The following is a 21,432-nucleotide window of genomic DNA, read 5'->3' on the forward strand; positions in this document are numbered from 1 at the left end:
AAGCTGCTTGTCCATGTGAACGTATGCTTTTTCTTTGGGGCACACACCTGGGAACCGGGTGTCTGGATCCTAGGTGCATTTTATCTTCTCAGGAAGTAAAGTCTTTTCCAAATTGGTTGTCCCCTTTTATAGTCACACCAGCAGTGGATGAGAGGGTCAGTTCCTCCAATATCCTCATCGACACCTCATATGATTGGTCTTCTCCATTTTAGCCATTCTCACAGCGGGGTCGAGGGATCTCCTTGTAGTTTTATTTTGTACCTTTTTAATGACTAATAATGCTGAGCGCCTTGTTATGTGTTTATTTGCCCTCTATGTCTCTTCTGGGTTAACGGTCTGTTCAAATTTTCTGATCTAAAAATTGGATGTTTGTTTTCTTCTTATTGAGTTTTGAGAATTCTTTATATATCCTGGATACCAGTCCTATGTCAGATGATTATTTCCAATATATTCTCTCAATCTGTGGCTTAGTTTTTCACTTTCTTAACAGTGTATTTTGAATAGCAGAAGTTTTTAAATTTGATGAAGCCCGATTTATCTTTTGTACAGATCGCACTTACACCGTTGTAGTTAAGAAATCTTTGCCTTGCCCAAGATTTTTCTAAGGTTTTCTTTTATGTTTCCTTCTAGAAGTTGTATAGATTTTTGTTAATATCTGTAACTTTTTATGTTAGGTTTCACACTTAAGCTACCATCCACTTTGAGTTAATTTTTGTATATGCTGATGTAACGTATAAATCCAAGTTCATCTTTGCTTGTGAACATCCAATTGTTCCAGCCCCATTATCCTTTCTCCATGAATTGCCTTCGTATTTTTGTTGAAAGTCAGTTGTTCTTACATAGGTGGTTCTATTTCTGGACTCCATTCTGTTCCATGAATTTATCCATCTTTTGTTGTTGTTGTTGTTGTTTTAATAAGGAATGATGTTGGATTTGTCAAATATGTTTTCTGCATCTATTGTGATAACCATATGGTTTTCCTGTTTTATTTTGTTAACCTGATGAATTATATTGATTTATTTATTTCTATTCTTTAAATTTATTAAGGTGTGTCTTACGGCCCTGCATATGGTCTATCTTGGTGCGTGTTCCATGTGACCTTGAGAAGAGTGTGTATTCTGCTGCTGTTGGTTGAAGTAGGCTGTAGACGTCTGTCATATCCAGTTGATGGTGTTGAGTTCAGTTGTGTCCTCACCCATTTTCTGCCTACCAGGTCTGTCCATTTCTGATAGAGGGATGCTGGAGTTTCCAACTCTGGTAGTGGATTCATCTGTTTCTCCTTGCCGTTCTCTCAGTTTTTGCCTCCCATAGTTTGGTGCTCTGTTGTTAGGCACATACACATTAAGGATTATTATGCCTTCTTGGAGAACTGACCTCTTTCTCATTATATAATGCCCTCTTTTTCCCTGATAACTTTGCTTCGAAGTCTGCTCTGCCTGAAATTAATTTAGCTTCTTATGGATTCTTCTCATTAGTGTTAGCATGGTGTATTTTTGTATACCCATTTACTTTAAATTTACACGTGTCTTCATATTTAAAATGGTTTTCATGCAGACAAGATGTGTTTTTTGATGCATTCCGGGTCTTTTAATTGGTGCATTTAGACCACTGACTCTCAAAGTGATTCTTGATATAGCTGGATTGATATATGCCGCATTTGCTACTCTTTTCTATTTGTTGCCCTCGTTCTTTGTTTCTATTTTTATCTTCTATTCTTTTTCTGCCTTTTGTGGTTTTAACTGAGCGTTTTACATGATTCCATCTTTTCTCCTTTCTTAGCATATTAGTTATGCCTCTTTAAAATTTTTTTTTAGTGGTTGCCCTGGTGTTTGCAATATACACTCATACAGTCCCCTTTCAAATAACACTACAGCACAGGTAGTGTGAGTACCTTATAATAACAAAATAATCTTAATTCCACCACTCATCATTCACTCCACTTACACATAAGCATATGTGTGTGTGTGTGTGTGCGCATAAGATGCATGTGTAATTGAATATGTTATTGCTGTTTTCATTTTGAACAAACTGTAGATCAACTAAGAATAAGAAAATTTGTTTTTATTTTATTTTCACTTAACCTTTTTTTGATGCTCTTCCTTACTTAATGTCCATCCATAGTTTCCCCACCCATACACTCTTCCTACTCTTGAAGGAACTTCTTTTAATACTTTCTGTAAGGCAGGTCTGCTGACAACAAATTTCCTCAATTTTTGGTTGTCTGAGAAGTCTTTTTTCGTCTTTTACTTTTGAAATATAAAATTTAAGAGGATCCAGAATTCCAGGTTGGTGTTTTTCCTTCTCAACAGTTTAAATGTTTCATTTCACTTCCTTCTTGTCTGTAGGGCTTCTAAGAGAAGTCAGATGTGATGTTATCTTTGTTCCACTATAGGTAAGGTTTTTTCCTTCCTGCCCCCCTCCTTTTTGGAGGATTTTTTTCTTTATCTTTGACTTTCTGTGATTTGAAAATGATATGCTTATGCATAGTTTTTGGCATTTATCCTGTTGTGTTCTCTGAGCTTTCTGGATCTGGGGGTTGGTGTCTGACATTAATTTGGGTAAATTCTCAGTCCTTATTTTTTCGAGTATTTCTTCTGTTCCTTTCTTTCTTCTCCATCTAGTATTGCCATCATGTGTATATTATACCTTTTGTAGTCACTCCACACTCCTTGGATATTCTAGTCTGTTTCTTTTGGTCTTTGCTCTCTTTACTTTTAGGTTTGGGAGATTCCTGTTGACTTAGCCTCAAGCTCAAAGAGTCTTTCCTCAGCCGTGGCTGGGTTAGTAAGCCCATCAAAGGCATTCTTCATTTATGGTCTCATCTCTAGTGTTTCTTTCTGGTTCTTTCTTAGGATTTCCACCTCTCTGCTTATAACACCCATCTGCTCCTAGATGATGCCCACTTTGTCCATTAGAACCCTTAGCATATTGATCATAGTCGTTTTAAATCCCCAGTCTGATAATTCCAACATCCCTTGCCATGACTGGTTCTAACGCTTGCTCAGTCTCTTCGAACTGTGTTTTTTGCCTTTTGGGGTGTCTTTGTAAGACAAATTACAAGTTTCTAAGACAAATTACAAATTACAAATAATTACCAAAAAATTGTAATTTTTCTTGATATCCAGATGTGATATACTGAATGAAAGGAAGTGCTGTGAATAGGTCTTTAGTAATACAGTGGTGAGGTGTGGAGGGAAGAAAAGCATTCTCTAGTCCTATGTTGTGGTCTCAGTCTTTTCGTGAGCCTCTATGCCTTTGGACTATGAACTTCACAAGTATTAAGGTTTTTTCCCCTCTACCTGAGATGGGAAAAGATAGCTAGCAAGGGCTGGAGTTGGGTATTTCCTTTCTGTCACGTGGTTAACTTTTTAAAATTTGAGAACGTTTCTCTTTCCCCATGTGGACATTGTCCCCTCTGAGTACTGCCTTACTAGTGTTGTATAAGCTCTGACTGTGGGTTTTCTTTACTTTTTCTTTTTTTAGTTTCTGTGACGCAAGTGCGTTGCGTTGACCTAAGCTTTGATTGTCCACGTAGCCACTTCCAAGGTGGCTACCTCAAATAAACACATTGCCAGGCCCATGACTAGGTAAAGGCCAGACCACCTCCCCTGACTGAAGCCCCTCTGTTACGTAAATCTTGGTTGATTTCAGCAACTGATCATTTGGGCCACTTGATTTTTATTTTCTTGTGCTTTAAATTCCCACTCTTATGTTTTAAATTTACCAATGAAGAGTGAGCCCATGAGAGGCACCGGGGTGGCTCAGTTGGTTAAGTGTCCACCTTGGGCTCAGGTCATGATCTCAGGGGCCTGGAATTGAGACCCATGTGGGCTCCCTGCTGGGCAGGGAGTCTGCTTCTCCCTCTCCCTTTGCCTGTCCCTCCTGCTTGTGTTCTTTCTCTCTCTCAAATAAATAAAATAAATAAGATAAATAAGTAAAAATAATAATTTTTAAAAATCTTTAAAAGAAAAAGGGAGCCCATAAGACCCTAGGCCCCAACTCTTAAACCCCCCCAAAAAGCAGAACCCCAGCCTCAAGCTTGTTCTCTGTCTCTCTCCTCACAACTTTGCTATGTGGTCCTAAATATGCTATATAATTTTCAAATTCTGTAAGTAATAAACTCCCCCCCCCCACTGCAAGCCTGGTGATCATTGCTAATGGGCATCTTACAATCATAATAAGATCCACGAGGGCTGGTCCATCCACAATACTAGCTGTTGATAGGCTGAGTCTAACACACAACAACTGGCATCCTATCAATTTTGATGTCTTGTGTTCTTACTTACATTCAACTCGGACTATATTCTAATTTCCCCTTTACTCTCTTGTTTGATCCATGGTTTATTTAGGAGTGAATTATTTAGCTCCAAATATTTGAGATTTCCCAGATTTTCTGTTATTGTTTTCTAATTTAGTTTCACTGTGGTCAGAGAACATGCTTTGTATATTCCAAAATCTTCTAAGTCTGAGACTTGCTTTATGGTCTAGAATATGGTCCATGTTGGTGGGAGTTCCAGATGCAACTGAAGGAACATGCCGGCTGCTGTCATGCAGTAGAATGTTTATAAGTGTCAATTAGGTCAAGCTGGAGGATAGCTCTGCTCTAACCTTCTATATGCTTACTGATTTTTCTACTTGTTCTATTAATTATCAAGACAGGGTTATTGAAATCTCCCACTTAACTGTGGTTTTGTCTATTTCTCATGGCAGTTTTCTCAGTCTTTGCTTCATGCATTTTAAAGCTATATTACTAGGTGCATAAACAGTAGGGTTATTAAGCCCTCTGGATGACCTACTTACGAAATTATTTTTTTCCTCACTGGTAATATTCTTCGTTCTGAAACCTACTTGTTTGATGTTAATATAGCCATGTCAGTTATCTTTTGATTAATGTTAGCATAGTTTATCTTTTCTCATCCTTTTACTTTTAAGGAATTTGTGTTTTGATATTTGAAGGGCAGAACTGAGATTTACCTATGTATGCAGTATGACTATTTCTGCCTTTTAACTGGAGTATGTAGACCATTTATATTTAATAAGATTATTTATCAAATATAATAAAAATTTAATATAACAATTTATATTATGTATAATCACATATAACATAAATACATTTATATTTAAAATATAAATATTTAAAAATAAATAAACTTTAAAAATAAAATAGAAATATAATAGAACTATAATCTATATTCTATAATTATATATAATTATAATGGTATATTAATATAATGAACTTACTAATATGATTATTTATTAAATCTATCACTTGCTAATTTCTACTTTTCTATTTGTCCCATCTGTTCTTCTCTTTTTCTTCTTTGTATATCTTCTTTGGGATTAATTACAATTTATTATAATTCCATTTGATCTATTTTGATGGATTATTAGGCATAATTCTCTTTTATTATTTCAGTAGTTGCTTTAAGGCTCATAATATACATCCTTGACCTATCACAGCCTACTTTTAAAAAAAGACTTCTACTTATTTTAGAGAGAGAGACAGAGAGACTGAGAGTGTGTGAGCAGGAAGAAGGGAAGAGGGTGAGGAGAAGTAGATTCCCCACTTTATGTGGAGCCTGAGGCTGGGCTGATCCCATGATCCTGAGACCATGACCTGAGCAGAAACAAGAGTCAGATGCCTAACAGACTGAAACACCCAGGCACCACATCACAGTGTACTTTGAAGTGAAATTATAACACTTGGTATATAGTATAAGCACTTTATAATAGTATACCTCCATTTGTCCTTCAACTTATTTTACTTTCCTACTATTGTTATCATACATTTCACTTTTACATATGTTATAAACCCAACATTGCATTGTTGTTACTTTTGTTTACATCATTGATTATCTTTTAAAGAGATTTAAATAATGAGGAAATAATGTAACTAACTAGAGAATTATGTATTTATCCTCGCAGTTAACATTTTTGGCAGTTAATTCCTTCTTATAGATCTATATTTCTGTCTGGTATCATTTTACTTTGGCCTGAAAGATTTTTATTTATTTCTTAACATTGCCTGAAGCATGGGTCTCCTGGTGACGAATTCTTTCAGTTTTTGTATATTTTGAAAAGTCTTTATTTCTCTTCATTTTTGAAAGCTATTTTTGCTAGGTATAGTTAGAATTCTAGGTTACTTTAGAGGTATTCTTTAAAGATGTGATCTACTTTAAAGATGTTGCTCCACTGTCTTCTGACTTGCATTGTTTCCAACAAGAAGTTTGAAATCATTCTTGTCTTTGCTCTTTTGTACATGTCCCTTTTTCTTTGGCTACTTTCAAGACTTTCTCTATCATTGGTTTTGACCAGTTTGTTTAAAATATGCCTTGCCATAGTTGCTCTCATGTTTTTCATGCATGTGATTTACTGAACTTCTTGGATCTGTGTATTTATAGTTTTCATCAAATTTGGACATTTTCCAGCCCTTATTTCTTCAGATGATTTTTCACCCATTCTCTGTTGGGAACTCTATTTTCACAAATATAAGATCACTGATGCTTTTTAAAAATTTTCTTTTCTTTGGGGTTTTGAAGAGTTTCTATCACTATGTTGTCAAATCCACTAATCTTTTCTTCTGTAATGTCTAATCCCACTCAGTGAATCTGAAGATCTCCAGAATTCTCTAAGCAGCTGTGTCTTCCCTGGTACTCTATATCTTGGCAACTCTAGTTGCTCCATTCTCTCTGGATTCTCAACAACTGTCCAACCTAGGGAAACTTCTTGGATTTTTTTCTTCTCTATGTCATGACCTAGAAACTAGCAATTACAGAGTTTTCCTCAATTGTTTCCCATGTCCCAAGGATCACTGTCTTTTGTTGACTCATGTCCAAAGTTGTGAAAACTGTTGTTTCATATATTTGGCCCATTTTGGAGTATCAGGGGCTGTTTTAAGCAGGAGGCTATATTCAGTCCTTATTTATTTGCCTCATTTTTGTCAGAAGTGGAATGCATCTTAAACAACCCGTTGGTTATAGCCAAGCGAATATTCTGTCACTTTTGGGAGTCTCAGTAAGACCTGATAAAGACAGGAAGAGGGTAGCTCTACTGGCCACAGAATGCCCAAGGCTCATTTGGTACCCTTTGGGACCTTTCTTCCTTAAAACTCACATGGTGTTCATTTTAATGGGATTTCATCCAAATGAAAAGTGTCCATGAAGAGAACTCATGCATACCCTCTCCCAGGACTTCCTGTCTTTTCTTTATTCTAGAGCCCTTCCTCTAGTACTGGTGTTTAGGGTGTATGCCTCGCTGCTCCTTCTCAGGCCCCAGAGGACCCCCACTGATCTATCTACATCCCCAGAAGCTTTGATCGAGGCTGTGGGTGGCCATACACAGTGCCAGTGGGAATCACTACTAAGTCAGAGCAATGTTCGTAAGGCCTCAGACAACCTCATGAGGATTACCTCACAAAATCTGGGGTGGACTGCGCCATAATGAGGTCTGCTGAGTCCCTTAGGTTGAGTTTCAGAAGCGCCCATCTTGCTAATAGTCTCCCATCGCTCTGCCACACCTGAGTCATCAGCCCATCCCTCAGTCTAGAGCTCCCTGCTCTGGGGTTGCTTTTTGGGGAGATCAGGTAAGAGGCAACTACAGATCCTGCTTTTGGGGGACAGCACAGACCAGCAGTCCTGACCCAAGTCTCTCCTCATCTCTGGTTATCCTGGTGGGTTTCTGCTAACCAAGATGTAACTATCACTCAGAGAGTTTAATGTTAGTAGCAAGCTAGACAAGGAGCGGACAGCCAACCGGACCTCAGACAAGAGCTGCATTCACCAGTTGATTCAGGAGTTGACGCAAGTAAAACACATTTTATTTCTAAGTAGACATTACCACATGTCCAACTTGTCCAACAAACGGACCTGACAAGTGTGGATGTGAGATGTCTATTTTTTCTCTCTTATATGAGAAATCTGATTTGTTTTTTAGAAACATGCTTTTCTTTTCTATTTTTCTTTTTCTTTCTTTTTTTTTTTTGTTTGTTTGTTTGTTTTATAGGCAATTTTTTTCTTCATGTTTATTACCCAAGAGCCCAGGACAGTCCCCTCCTATGGAGGGGAAGAAAACTGGCCTTTGAACTTAATCCCCTTTCTGCTCTGACCAGGCCAGGTGCATATGGCAATAGGGGTCACGAAGGAAGGAAAACAGACCTCAGGATACTGTTTCCTGACTGCCACAGAGCACGCAAGCCCTGCCCTTCATCCCCGTCGCTTCATAAGGAGGTTCAGATGAGCAAAAAAGCAAGGTAAAGAGCAAAGGAGGAAATGTCCAACTGTGACATCTGTGCGAAGGGCTGGGTGGGCAGCAAGACAACATGGGTCCCTGTCCAGGAGAGAGGCAGGGAGACCGTGGGCGGCTGCTCTCTCCCCAGCCTACTACCTCTCAGTCCTCCTGTCCCTTCTTTCCAGGCCAGAATGGTACCCTGATATGAAATGCTCTTCCTGGGATAGGGAAGAGGGCAGGATAAACAGAGAGAAGCCAATTTTAGTGCCAGAAAAGCAGAGCAGAAAGAGCGAGCTGGATGTCTGCTAAAGACTGTCTGCTTGGGTCGAGCTGGGGAGCACGCATGGAGGGCACCCAGCCTCTGTCCATCAGGAGGCCTGCTGGAGAAGGGGTGGAAGGGGGGATGGGGCGAGACAGAGCAGCCAGGACGCACAGAAGCATTTGGTTTGTGATTGTCTAAGATCAACAAAGCAGGGAGAGGAATCCTGTGAAAACTTAAGTTACATCAGGATACTCTTTCTCGACAAAGCCTCCCGTGGCTCTCTAGCTCACTGCCAGTGACCCAGTGTCCTCAGGGCAGTCTGTAAGAGGGGGCCTCCTGTTGCCCTCTGATTTCTGCTCTTGCCCCTCTTCCCTCCCTCTACTAGCACATTAGGTCACTCACTTTCATATTGCATTGTTGCCTGACTCTCCCAACAGAAGGTAAGCTCTTTGGAGGCAGAGTTTTGGGGGACTTTTGTGCATGTCTGTCCGAGACCTGACTTATCTCTCCTGCCTAGACCCATGCCTGGCACGTGGCAGGTATTCAGAAAGTATTTGCCAAATGACCAGACCCACTAAAACAGAGCCTTTTTCACCAGTCACAGAGCGCCCAGGTCCCACAGAGGGGTTTTGAACTCTGTCTAGGCACTGGACTCTGCAGGCCGATGGGAGCCTCACAGACGCCTGCGTCTGGGACTTTTTTTTTTTTTTTTTGTGGTAAGAACACTTAACATGGGATCCATCCTCTTAAAGTAATTTTGATTGTCCTCCTGCCTTGTTAATGCTCGCGTAATTCTAAGTGCCTGCTGTCCTCTAGGTATATAACTGGGGCACAAAGAAACACAAACTTGCTGATTTGACTGGACTGAAGCAGCCCCAGGAATGTCAAGAAACCCAGCCAAGTGACCAGATATCACAGAGAAAAGGCGGTGCGTTCTGTCATGTGGATTTCCTGAAGTTTTCAGCGTCCTTCAGCTGCCCTCCCCCTCTCTCTCCGTGGAAGGGAGCTGGGCTCCTTCATGGTCCCCAAAGTGCTCTGGCTTGGTCCCCTGAGGGACGTGGGGGTGGACCACTGCCTCAGAGCCCTTTTACTCCAGTGAGTGAGCAGTGTGCAGTACCCAGCCTCCCCTGGAGCCAGAGACACCCCCGACTCCTCCCGCCTCTGTGCACATGCGTGCACACACGCCGTCCCACGCAGCCGTGAGCCACGTGGGGAGCGAGGGCTAGAAGTCTTTCACGACATGCATCAGCAGAGGTGGACGGCTCCTGCCCACCCCGCCAAGGTAGAGACAGTGGAGACAGGCAGTGCAACAGAATGAGCGGACTAGAGGTCCGGGTGAGGTCAGAGGCAGAAGAGAAAGACGACGGGACGTGATCAACAGACAAGCCCTGCGCCGAGGGGTGCTAGATGGCATGTTTCGGGAGGCACAGGACACGGGGGAGAGAAATGTGTGAGCGGCTCAGGGTGCGCAGGCCCCACCCGGCCGAAGGAGGCCCCGTGCCCAGATCGACTTAGAACTTACCCGCAGAGGGCACGCCCCCCACCCCGCCCCGGGGCCACAGCGCCCACGCAGCCAGCATGTGAGTGCATGGCCAGGGCGGCCTGTGAACTAGGAGCCTGGGGAACCCAGCGTGGTGCAGCTGGCCCGGGGGGCATAATAAGCACCAGAGAATTAAAATGGTTTCTTCAAGGTCTGTAAAGGACCCTCGAGAATCGACTTTCACTTGCTGGCTTTAGAGAAGAGGAGCTCTCGCAGCAGCTCACGGAGTCAGGAGAAAGGAAGGAACTGGAACCCTAGCTTCCCGGCTCCTGCGGAGGAGCAGGGCTTCTGCTCTTTCTGTGCCCAGGGACTGGAGAGAGGGCGAGTGAGGGGAAAGGAGTGGGGGGACCCCCCCGCAGCCCCTCTCCTTCATGCAGCTGGCTACTTTCACTGTTGCTGTGAGGAAGGAGGTGAATGGGAGGCACCCCCCCCACACACACACCAAGTGGGAGTCCTGGGGGCAAAGTTTAGGGGCCTCTGGGCTTCCTCCCCTTGGGACTGGTCACACTGGGGGTCTGCACCATGCTCAAAGCACATTAAAAAGAGGGAGAGGAAAGAGAAGGGGTGAGAAAAAAGAGAGAAAGAGAGGAGAGACCAGACTGAAAAATAAAAGGAGCCCACTTAGCCTCACAGAAAGGCCACACCAGGACTCTGAAAACACCAGCCAGCGTATCCACATCAGATCTTGGGCCCAAATCTCCATGCCCTCTGCATCTCTATCACTGACTGCTTTACAGATGAGAACACAAGCCCAGAGAGGGTCCATTCCTGGCACAGAACTACAGGGAGGGGTGGGGAGCCCAGCCCCTGTTCCGACTCCAACTCTTCCCTGTGACCACACCACCAGCCTGTTGGCTGTGCAGAACATCGGGGAGCCTCTCTGCCCCGTCTGTCTTGCCTGCGTCTGCGCTCACCACCACCAGGAACGGAGTGCATGGAGGTTGACCTCCCACCAAAGGGAGAGATGATTTCATCAGGTGTCACGGGTGCCTGGAGAGGGGCACCCAGCTCAGCCCCGCCTCCTTCCAGGAGACACTCACCATTCATCTGGGAGGGTGACGAAGAGTAGTCCCGGTCCCCGTGCCGCCGCTCAGGTTTCAGATTGCGGCCCTGCCTGCCCGAGCCTTCCAGCATGTTCACGATCTCGCTGCGGTCAATGTTCCGCAGGGCTGCGTACAGATTCTCCACTGCGGGGCGGGGAGAAGAGAAGGGGCGCTTGCCAAGGGGATTCTCATCATCGTGGGTGGGGCAGGAATGTGGGGGGAGGGTTCTAGAACTAGGCAGGTGGGAAGTGGGGGGGGGGGGTGATTTATTGTCTCAGAATGTGGAGGCATCTCTCTTTTTTCAGAATCAAAACTACCTGCCTCTTTGGGGAATATTTTATTATCCTTCCACAGATCTTTCCTAAACCCCTAATGGTAGCCAATTTTAAAGTACTGAGAGAATGTTTTTTGTCCTCCAAGAGAAAGTCCACAGGGAATGAGAGGGAGGAGAATTGGATACTGTCCTTTTGAAATCCTTGGTCCTTGCCAGTTAATTTGAGATGCAAACGCAGACAATTTCCTTTCAGGGTTCCTGAGAATTGGGAATATACTTGAGGAAGAGCTGATGGAAAGAGTTGAAACAAATCTTCCTTCCAGGTGGGAGGAAAAGATAGTCTCACATCAGGCGGGATTTGCTCCCCCATGCTCTGTCCTCAGAGGATAGTCCTCATGTCCACAGGAAGTCCACACCCTGCACCTATGTGTTCATCTTGGTCCCTGCGTGACTGTCCTCTTACTCAGACGGGAAACAGGCTAAGGCCGAGACTCTCCTATCTTCTTGTGACCTCCTATCCTTCTAGAGGACCCCATGACCCTGAGACGTGTGTGTGAGAGAGACAGGGACACAGAGACAGAGTGCAAAAGGGATTGGTTCGAAAGGCTACGATCGCAACTGGAGTTTGAAGGAAGAACCGTTGGGGTGAAGAGGCACAGGCTTTGGAAAGAGAAGGTGTCCTTAGCTTAATGGTACTGACTGTTTGCGTTTTTGCCTTCACGGATGACCCAGAGGTTCAACAAGGCTACACTCTGCTCCAACAAAGAGTTGGGGTTTTCCACGCGGATCCTGTTGATGTCTTCCACACTGAACTGCAGCTCCCGAGCCAACTCTGCAAGCAAAGACCAGAAGCCAAGGGTGAGCTACGTCAGAGCCCGGCTCCGGCTCCCCAGCTGGGCATCATGGAGTGGAGGCATCTGGTAGGGAGTGCCGGGAGTCAAAGGACAGTCTTGCCCTGCATTTGGTAGTCTTTCCCACCCAGAAGTGCCTAGTGAAACAGAGACACCTGCATCTTTGTATCTCCAGAAAGTGGGGCAGTGATGCTCAAAAAATGAGGAGTGAACAATGAACGAATGAATGTTCTTTCATTCTTTCATCACTTCACATATGAGATGACAACCCTGAGCCTCTCAGCAAGTCTAGCACTCACTCCAGGTCACAGAACAAGCCAATGCCAGAGCCAGGTACGGGCTGAGCCTCCAGATACCCACGCCAGGGCTGTCCGTAGGACACCAAGATGCCACTTACTTTCCACCAGAAAGCAATGAGAATGGAAATGCATCTCTGTACTTATGTTTCTTCAGGGAAAGGCATTATTTACATTTAAAATGAAAATACAAGTTCCTGTCTAAACGCAAGGCAGTAACACAGAATGTTAGTTTTTCCCTCCCATTGTTTTTATTGTTATTTCTCACAGGTGCTTTGGAAGAGAGAACAGCCTCAGAGTCCAATTTCAAAGATGAGGAAGACCAGAGGGACAGGGATAGTAAGAATCAGAATGTACACGTACCACACATGCGTGCAGACACACACACACACACACACATGCACAAGAAGCAGCAGCGGACATTCTTTTTTGGCTTAAGAACTGAATAGTCCCTGAACCTCTGTTGTAAATTTTTCCCACAGAGTCTTTCAGCAAGTTATTGCTAAGGTTTCTGGGTTTTTCTGAAGCCTTCTCTACAGGGAGCCTGATGAAGGAAGCCCATTCATATGAAAGCTAACAAAAAAGGGAGAGTGGATTAAGTTATAGGGCTGGTGACTTGAGTAAAACACATTTTGAGCTTTCATGGAATTTTTCCCACACACAGCCTCACTCCAAGTCAGATCTGCCCTTGCTATGGATGGGACTTCTGGTCGACCTCAGCGACAGCCAGAGATTACTAGGTAACCTTGAGACTTCTTTTCTTTCTTTCTTTCCCTCCACAAAGCCAGGCTTTGAGGAAGGGCAATGTGAGTGTGGGGAGCAGTGGACAGGCGGTCAGGAGATGTAGTTTTTTTTTCTGTGTTTTTTATTTGTTGGATGGTTTTCCAGAGTTCTCTCACTAACTAGCTATAAAACTAGAGCCATTTTATTTTGCTGGATCTCAGTTTTCCCATCTGTAAAATGAGGTGAACCAGAGTGTAAGGTCTCTTGTAACTTCAGAAGTTAATACCTTCTGGGGTGCCCGGGTGGTGCTGTTGGTGGAGTATCTAACTCTTGGTTTTGGCTCAGGTCATGATGCCATGGTCATAAGATCAAGCCCCGAGCTGGGCTCAGTGCTCAGTGTGGAGTCTGCTTCAGAGTCTCTCTCTCTTAAAATCTTTTTTAAAATCTTTAAAAAAAACCCCAAACAACTTAATTCTTTCTTATAAAGAAAAACCCGGCAGAAATGGAGTAGGGAGGGAACTCACTTTGCACTGGCACGCAAAGGCATTGCTGGGTCAACAGACAATCACACATCAGATGCACCAAGGATGGTGAAAAGTGGTTGCTCATGAGGGAACAGGAGCTGCAGGGCCATGTGTAGACTGGCAAAGTGCCCTTCTGCCCCCAGTTCCCCGACTCACCCGCCCAGCTGAGGCCGAGGTGTTCTGATATAATAGCCATCTTCATATTTGCTCGGTCTGTCCCACTGAGGGAACCTGGGGAGAAGAAATGTTGGGTTGCAGTCAGTAGTCTTGACAGTACACAGCATCAGCAGGCGTGAGTAAGTGACCTCAGATGGAGGCTCAGCTCACAGGCAGACCTCAGCGTCCTCATGGCTAAGCCTGTGAGGGGTAGGTGCCACCCGGGGCCAAAGGTTCCCCACGCTGTGCTCATAACAGGCCAAGCAAAGTGCATCAATGCGGAGCTCTTATAGGAGCGAGGGGGAGGGATGTCACCTACAGCCTTCTGGAAAGGCAGGGAGCATGCCCTGTAAAGAGATTTATACCCAGGGACGGTTCGCTGAGGATGCTGTATCTCAGGGCCAGCGGCGTCAGAGTCCTTCTCCTCTCATCGGCACTGCTCACCTGCAGAGGAAAGGGTACTGTGGGTCTGGGGCTTCCCCATCTTGGAGTGCCTTCAAGCCCGTAGGCTGTGGGGAGGGACAAGACACCTGTCATGGCAAACAGTAAGTGACTCTGTTTCTCTGGAGCAGAGAACAGGCGTGTGCACAGAGGTGGGGGCGAGAGGGAGTGAGACATTCGCATCCTTTATTAACAGGAACAAGAACAATGATGGCGAGCTCGTGTGGCCCTTACCAGGTGGTCAGGCCCTGTCTGACGCTCGTGACAGCCTCTGGGTAGGTACTAGTGTGACTCCCATCGCACGGATGAGGGTACTGAGGCACAGACGGGTGAAGTAACTTGCCCAAGGTCGCTCGTAAGCGGCGGAGCTGGGGTTTGAACTGAAAAACCAAGTCTGTCTTTCCGGGTTCCTTTATACTCAAAAGACCCATTTTCAGTACTTGGCCCGAGGCCTAGCAGCCCAGCCCTGCGGAGAAGCACCCAGAGGCTTGATCAATGTTGCAGGAAACCCTCCTTTGAAAGAGAGGTTGGTTCACACTCTCCCTGGACAGTAAAGAGAAACTGAGCCACAACACACGGACAAAGCCCCGCTTTTTCCTGAGTCGGGCATGGAAGGCTGACAGTTGCCAGCGACAGCAGAAGAACAAGAACATGGAGATGCTCTAGCCTTCCAGAGTCCCCAGGTTAGAGGTTGGTGACTCTGAGGCTCTTACAGGGATGGATAAGTCAACATACTTGGTCAGGACACCTTCACTGAGCTCAAAAATCTGGGTGTTTGCAGCAGCTCAGACACAAGGGCTCCCCTCTCTGAGGGCCTGACACCCCGGGGAGGATAAGCAAGTACATGAAAAAGAGGCTTGAAAAAAACCTGCAAACGGCCAGTAACCTTGAGCGATTCGACACCCGGTTCTACGTCTCAGAGGCCTCGGACAAGGCATGCCATGGTGGATGCCTGTGGTGCTCCTTCTAACCTTTGAGAAAGAACATCCTTGAGGGCCCAAGGCCCACAGTGAGAACACTCATCCCGAGGGCTGATGCTGGCATCGTTCTTAGCTTGCGGGAAGGGCTTTGGGGGGAGGGTGGCACTCTTGCCAGGCCACAGTCAAGGGTCCAGGGGACAGCCAAAGACCTTCCCTGACCTCAGGGAATTCGAAGGCAGCTTTTCAACAGGAAGAAGTCCTTTGGAAGCACCTGACCTTGAGTCTGTGCGGGGACCCCCTCTGGCAAGGGCCCTCCCCAGGGGGCAGCTCACCTTCGTGCAGGGGGGCATGGTGATGTTCAAGTGGCAGAGAATGTGCTGGGCGTCCTCATACTTCATGGCCTTGCGCAGAAACGACAAGGACCCTGCTGGCTCTCGGCTGCCGTCCCTCACCTGAACTCAAGCACACAAAGGCAAGACTCAGGCGTGCTATTCCAAAGGCTTCGAGATTTCTGCCTCCCAGACCTAGACCCGGAGGATTCATCGGCACCTTCACCGGTATGGCCAAGCGGTTCTCCCGAAACGACTGGAACTGGAAACTCCGCTGCTGGGCAGCCTTTCTGATGGGTACCAGGTTCCCAAAGAGCTCTGCGAAAAGAGGCATTCCTTCCAGAACCTGCAGGAGGAGAAAAGCAGATACAGCTGGTCAGGGAGACATGCCTGCCAGTCCTCTCCTGCCTCTAGCTCTGGTCTTTCCTTCTCCAGCTCATGCCCTGTCTACTGCACGAGACACAGGGGCTATGCTCCGAGAAACCCCACCATCTGTTTCAAAAAAGGCTTTGTTTCCGAGGTTATAGTGAGTGAGGCATGCTTTCTCGCTTCAAAGGATCTTATGATAGGCAAGCATCTCTGTATATCCCTGGGTGGTGGGTCAAGAGCACCATCTGAGAACTCTAGAACTCCACTAAAGGACTATCACAGGGCTTCCCCAGGGGAGCTGGATCTTTTTACACCTGTCCAGAAAAGTTTGGTTTATGAAAAGTGCTAAAAGGACCACATTATAGAAATCCCTACTGTGCATTATAACGCTTTCAACTGAGATGTTATCATTGGGTCCATTTGACAATTGAGGAAACTGAGGCCCAAAGAGAAGAAATGCTTTGTCCAGTTAGTTCCCGAATCAGAACTAGAGGTAGGGCTCCAGAGGGCCAGCCCCGTGCCCTGGGCCCCTGGGGAAGGTTCGGAACACACTCTGAGGCCAGACGTTTGGAACGGTTCTGGCTCCTTGCACATCTTGACACGATGAATCCAGGAGTCAGGAATAGGTTCCCATCCAGTGCCCGTTCCTTTCTTCTCATGTCATTCGTCCAGCTGCCCTCCCCACCTCATCGGGGCACTACCAGAACCCTGACACGGCGCGGTTGAGCTCGTGACTACTGCAAGCTCAGACTACTGCGACAAATCCTTCCTCTGCCTTTTCCTCAGTCGTGTGAACTTGGAGGGGGACTTCAGCTCTCCGGCCCGGGTTCCCCAGTCGGCCGGCAGGGGTAGCGCAAGAGCACGCCCGGTGGTGAGACCGGGCACAGCGAGGCACGGTACCTCTATGTCCCTGCTCCGAGCCACCTCCACGAAGTTCTCGTGCTGCTCCAGGGTCTTGTCCACTTTATCGTCTGTCATGCAGTAGCAGCGCAGACGCCCCTCACGGGGGTCATTCATCTTGGCAAAAACGACGAACTTGGCCATGTAGGGCACGGCGGTGAGCTCCTTGTACAGCAGAGTGGCGAAGTTCACAGCTTCGGCCGTCCGAGGACAGTCGGACAGCCAGAACCTAGACAGAGGGGGCTGATCGGAAGTGTGTCCGGTGGAGAGGGTCAGCTCCGTGCCGGCCGAAGGCACCTTTGCCCCCTAGTGATGGCGGCTCTGACACGCCCGCTGGTCACCGCGCGGCCTCTGTGTGCCAAGGGGCAGCTGAGGGCCCCGTCTCAGTTTCAAGACCGGGATGGGAGGGGTGAAGCATGAGGATGGGGCGTGAGTAGGGTCAGCGCTGACTCCCTTGATAGAGGGCCTGGGGTCTCTCTGGGCTGGGAGGGGCCGTGCCCTACCTGGCAGAGACGTTGGTGGTGAAGGCAGCACACTCGCTGGCGTACACGAGCTTGGTGGTCCCCGTTATGTCTTCCCACTGGGCTTGGTCTGTTCCTCCTGCAACGGCAGCAAAGACGGGCTGGGGCACGGCATTCAGACGGCAGACACGGAGCCTGACGAAATGCTAAGGGCAAAGTATGGAAGGGCAGAGCCGGGCCGCTCGGTGGGGCCCTGAGCACAGCTTTGCTCACACACTGTCCCTTCCTCCTGGCAACATCTCCTCTAGGGGTCAGAGGACCAGTCCACAGAGGGGGCTCTTCTCACATGGGTCCCCTTTCCCTCCTTCCCCTCCAAGAGCACGACCCCGGGGTAAGCCGTAGCAAAGCTGACGGCCAGCGTCACCCTCTCCCGTCTCCCTTGAATGTGGCCACAGGGAGCTGCGGCTGCCTGGAAGGTGGAACAGAGGCAAAAGGGGCGCCTCTCACCGGTGACACTGCAGAGCAGGCGCAGGCTGGTGGTGTCCCCCTCCCCGCTGTCCCTCGGGTTGTCTGTCCAGGAAGGAGGGAGTGGGATCCGAAGCCCAATGGGACGGTAGAACTTCCGGCGCCGAGGCTCCACAGTGACAATGGGGCTGAACGTGGCCTGGTTGCCCAGGAGTTTGGTGACCAGCTCATCTGGCACAGGCTGGGCCTGCGAGGCATCAAAGGTGGACCCTCAGCCTCAAGGAGCAGAGGGCCTTGTTCGCGAGGACCAGCACACCCCCAAAAGGACAGCAGGCTGTTTACGTAGAGGGCCAAGTTTCCTGGAGGGGCTGCAGGGGACCCTCCACTGTCGGACCCTGCAGATCTGTTTTGCTGAGCACAAAGCCTGTCTCTGGGCTGAGGTCACTGCTCGGCTGTCTTTCTAGAGCTCTTTCTCCCCCTTTCCCTCCTGCGTCTCATTCGAGGGATGATTTGGTCTTTGGTCCGAATTAGGTAGCTCTCCAGGAAGACTTGTGGAATTCCCTTGAGGCTGAATGCCCTGTGGGGGAGGGGGGGGGGTTCTGCAACTTAATAGGCAGCACCTGCCTTTTCCTCTCCACCCAACTTTCTTTGGAGGTTGAAGGTCACACCTCTAACTGGAATGTTAAGGCATTAGAGAAGAGTGGGGGGAGGTCCTGGGGAAGAGGGTCATCCTCCTGGGGGCCTTGAATTCCTCCCATCCTCCAGGAACTCTGTCTGAGCCGGCGGGGCGGCGGTGGGGGGGCAAGAAAGAGAGTTGTGTCACCTGCAGAGCCAGCTTCACTCTCTTGGTGACAGCATTTTCTGGGAACGTGGCCTGCACCAGCGGGACCAGCTTGCTCTTCAGGAAGCCCCCTTCGGGGCCAATGGTGTCATAGTCCTGGCACAGCCGCGACATGATCACGAAGTACAAAGGGAAGTCGGTGGTGATGATGCGACAGACCCTCTTCTTCTCCAGCTCCTCCAGACTACCCAGCTCTGGAATCACACGGCACAGCACCGCCCGCCCCCGTCACACCGGCTGCAGGCTCAGCCGCTGTGTCCCCAGGACGTCCTCGTCCCTGGCTGCTGAGGTACAGCCCCTCCCCAGGCATGGGGGAGCTGGGCGCCCGATTAGATGCCCCAGTGACCCGGAACTGGACCTGCTGGGGCCAACTCCAGTCTCTCCCACCTCCCCTGACCCCAGGTGGCCCCACCCTAACTTCGCAAGTGCAAGTCCCCCTTCTGAAGGAGGCTGCCCTGGGGCTGCTACCTTCGTCCATCCCGTTAAGGATCTGGTCCATATCCAGATAGCTCTCTCCGTAGCGGCTCCTGTGTTCCTTCCACACAGAGCCATTTTCACTGCGCAGCACCACGAGCTCACGGTCCCCACGGCCATGGGAGGCAAAGTGGGGGATCTCCACGATCACGGGGCTGAAGGAACGGAAGAGAGTGGGGGCAAGGGACATGGATGGGGGGGTGTGTGCCGGCAGGCAGGCAGCTAGGCACAAGGGGGAAAGGACAGGAGAAGGGGGACAGTGTGTCCCCACCTAGGGGGAGAAGAGATCCTGCAGCCAGAGCGAGGCCCACCCCAGGGCAAGTCCCGGCAGGGGAAGAGACCTGCCTTGGGTTCCTGAGATGCTCCAAGGGCCCCCACTCACTGCCGGGCCCCCGAGGAATGGCGAGCATGGGATTCCATCCCATTTCACAGGGGGCCCTCCTGCTACGGCCACAGCGGAGGCTAACCTATTAACCTATTTACCCAGACCTTGGACCTGATGCCAAGGGCCCACTGGACATCCCTGTATGTCCCCAGATGGGGGACCAAAGCTCTTTTAGCCTCGGCTGCCTCCTCTATTCACCAGGGCTGATGACATTTCCCTTAGAGGGAGGCTTCGATGATCACACGGAAAAGGGAAAGTCAACACCAAAGCATTCTGCTGGCTGTGGCGGGTGCGAGCTTGGCGGCGGGGACGGCACTGGACAATGGTGGGCAGGCAGGCCCCCAGGGCAAGACAGATAACCATTACCGTCCATGGAGCCTGACAGGTAACCAGCTCAAGCAGAGCTCCGCACTTCGCTTCAGAAAAGGAAAGGAATAGGGTTCTGAAGCCCATTGATCCTGTCCTGGGGGGCGACACTGGAGCGCTATCTTCTAGAAATGCCACTTCAGAGCTTAAAGAATTAAACCCTTGGGGGCCCCAAAGGAGCCCCGTCTTCTCAGTCCCCTACAATTTGAGAGCAGTGAGCCCCACCTGTCTATGCACTCCTTGGTGCATCCGGGAGAAGGGGAGGGGAGGCCAAGGCCCTGGTGCAGGGCTCGCCTCTCCCTCTGCTTGGCGGCCAGGCTGGTTGTGGGTGGCTGCTGTGGAAGCGGCCGTGACTGACCAGCAGGGAGGGGACGGGCTGGGGACTCGGGCGGCGTACACGCACGTCCAGCGTGAGTGACCTCTCACCTTAAGAACTGGGCCCCCGTGGGTCCCAGCGCAATGATCCTGCTGGCCAGGCCCTCCTCCTCAGCCAGCGGGGGCGGTGTGCTCAGCTTCTGGGGCTTGACCAGGCGGCAGGTGATGCGAGTGGGGGCGGCACACGTCCGAGGGGGGATCACCACCCGCAGGCCGTTGTGCCGACTCCCCCGCATGGAGCCTCCTCGGGCGTCCACCATGAAGCTCACCAGGAACCTACGGCCCAGGCAGATCCGTGTCGGGCTTCTGCGTGCGCTCTGTGGCACAGAGAGGGAGGGCCCAGAACCCCCGAGGCCCGGTCACAGGGCTCACTCACCCTGTATGGACGGGGCTGGCCACGGGGCTGATGTTGTCTGAGGTCTCTGTGGCCGGGCTGCTAGGGATGAGTGAGTCTTCGTCATACTCCTTAGACGCCTGAGGAGGAGAGGGAGGCCAGCTGACCCATCACTTCCTGGGCCATGGGGGCTGGCTCTGCCCAGGGGTGGTGCTCCGGGCTGGGGAGCTCAGGAGCTCTCCTTGCCAGGAAGCAAGTGACCGGATGGAGGAAGTAGTCCCACACACTCACCACTGACCCTTTTGGGACAAGGCTTTCCTGGAGTTGAAAAGGAAGCCCAGATTTCATCCTACCATCATGGCTTCTCCTTGGCTACTTTTAGGTCACACACTGCAGACCATTCCACTCTTCCCTCCAGCCACACCCCAGTATGAAACCCGTTCTAGGGAGCTTGGTTCTCACACACCACTGGAGCCAGGCACCACCACCTACTAGCTACTTAGCTTGAGCAAGCTACTCGCCACGAAGACATTTGAGATACAGGAGGTGACCAGAGCAGACCCTACCCTTGGGGACTTCCTGTGCCCTCATTTGCAAATGGGACAGTCCCTGCCCCTCATGACACCGCAGTGGCAGGGACTTGGGGCTGCCACGCCTGGGGACTTGCATATCACAAGGACTCACGAAAGCCAGCAGGGTCTGTGTCTGGCCCTGGTCCCTTCCAGGTTCATTCCCAACCCTGCTCTTGCTCCCAGGGGGGCCTGATGCCCCTGTCCCTCTCTTTCGCTGGCCCTGTCCATCCACCCTCACACCTTGCCTCCTACACAAAGCTTTCCCATGACTCTAACCCAGAAGGCTTCACGCAGCACGATCGAGC

General features: G+C 48.8%; 1 protein-coding gene across 15 annotated transcripts in view; it reads right to left on the reverse strand.

Moving 5' to 3' along the window:
- Positions 1 to 21,432, reverse strand: part of ANK1 (ankyrin 1) — a 206,343-nt gene that overhangs the window by 18,704 nt on the left and 166,207 nt on the right. For all 15 annotated transcript variants that reach the window (XM_032837953.1, XM_032837951.1, XM_032837956.1 and 12 more), the window contains 13 exons: positions 20,598 to 20,695; positions 20,273 to 20,497; positions 19,090 to 19,250; positions 18,604 to 18,815; positions 17,823 to 18,027; positions 17,358 to 17,454; positions 16,855 to 17,083; positions 15,806 to 15,931; positions 15,589 to 15,708; positions 14,261 to 14,339; positions 13,896 to 13,970; positions 12,046 to 12,177; positions 11,069 to 11,215 (listed from right to left, as the gene is read on the reverse strand). In XM_032837953.1, coding sequence (XP_032693844.1) covers positions 11,069 to 11,215; positions 12,046 to 12,177; positions 13,896 to 13,970; positions 14,261 to 14,339; positions 15,589 to 15,708; positions 15,806 to 15,931; positions 16,855 to 17,083; positions 17,358 to 17,454; positions 17,823 to 18,027; positions 18,604 to 18,815; positions 19,090 to 19,250; positions 20,273 to 20,497; positions 20,598 to 20,695 — 1,906 coding nt within the window. The remainder of the gene's footprint in view (positions 1 to 11,068; positions 11,216 to 12,045; positions 12,178 to 13,895; positions 13,971 to 14,260; positions 14,340 to 15,588; positions 15,709 to 15,805; positions 15,932 to 16,854; positions 17,084 to 17,357; positions 17,455 to 17,822; positions 18,028 to 18,603; positions 18,816 to 19,089; positions 19,251 to 20,272; positions 20,498 to 20,597; positions 20,696 to 21,432) is intronic.

This window comes from Lontra canadensis, unplaced genomic scaffold, assembly GCF_010015895.1.
Source record: "Lontra canadensis isolate GAN:19392208 unplaced genomic scaffold, GSC_riverotter_1.0 scaffold101, whole genome shotgun sequence".
NCBI lineage: Eukaryota > Metazoa > Chordata > Mammalia > Carnivora > Mustelidae > Lontra > Lontra canadensis.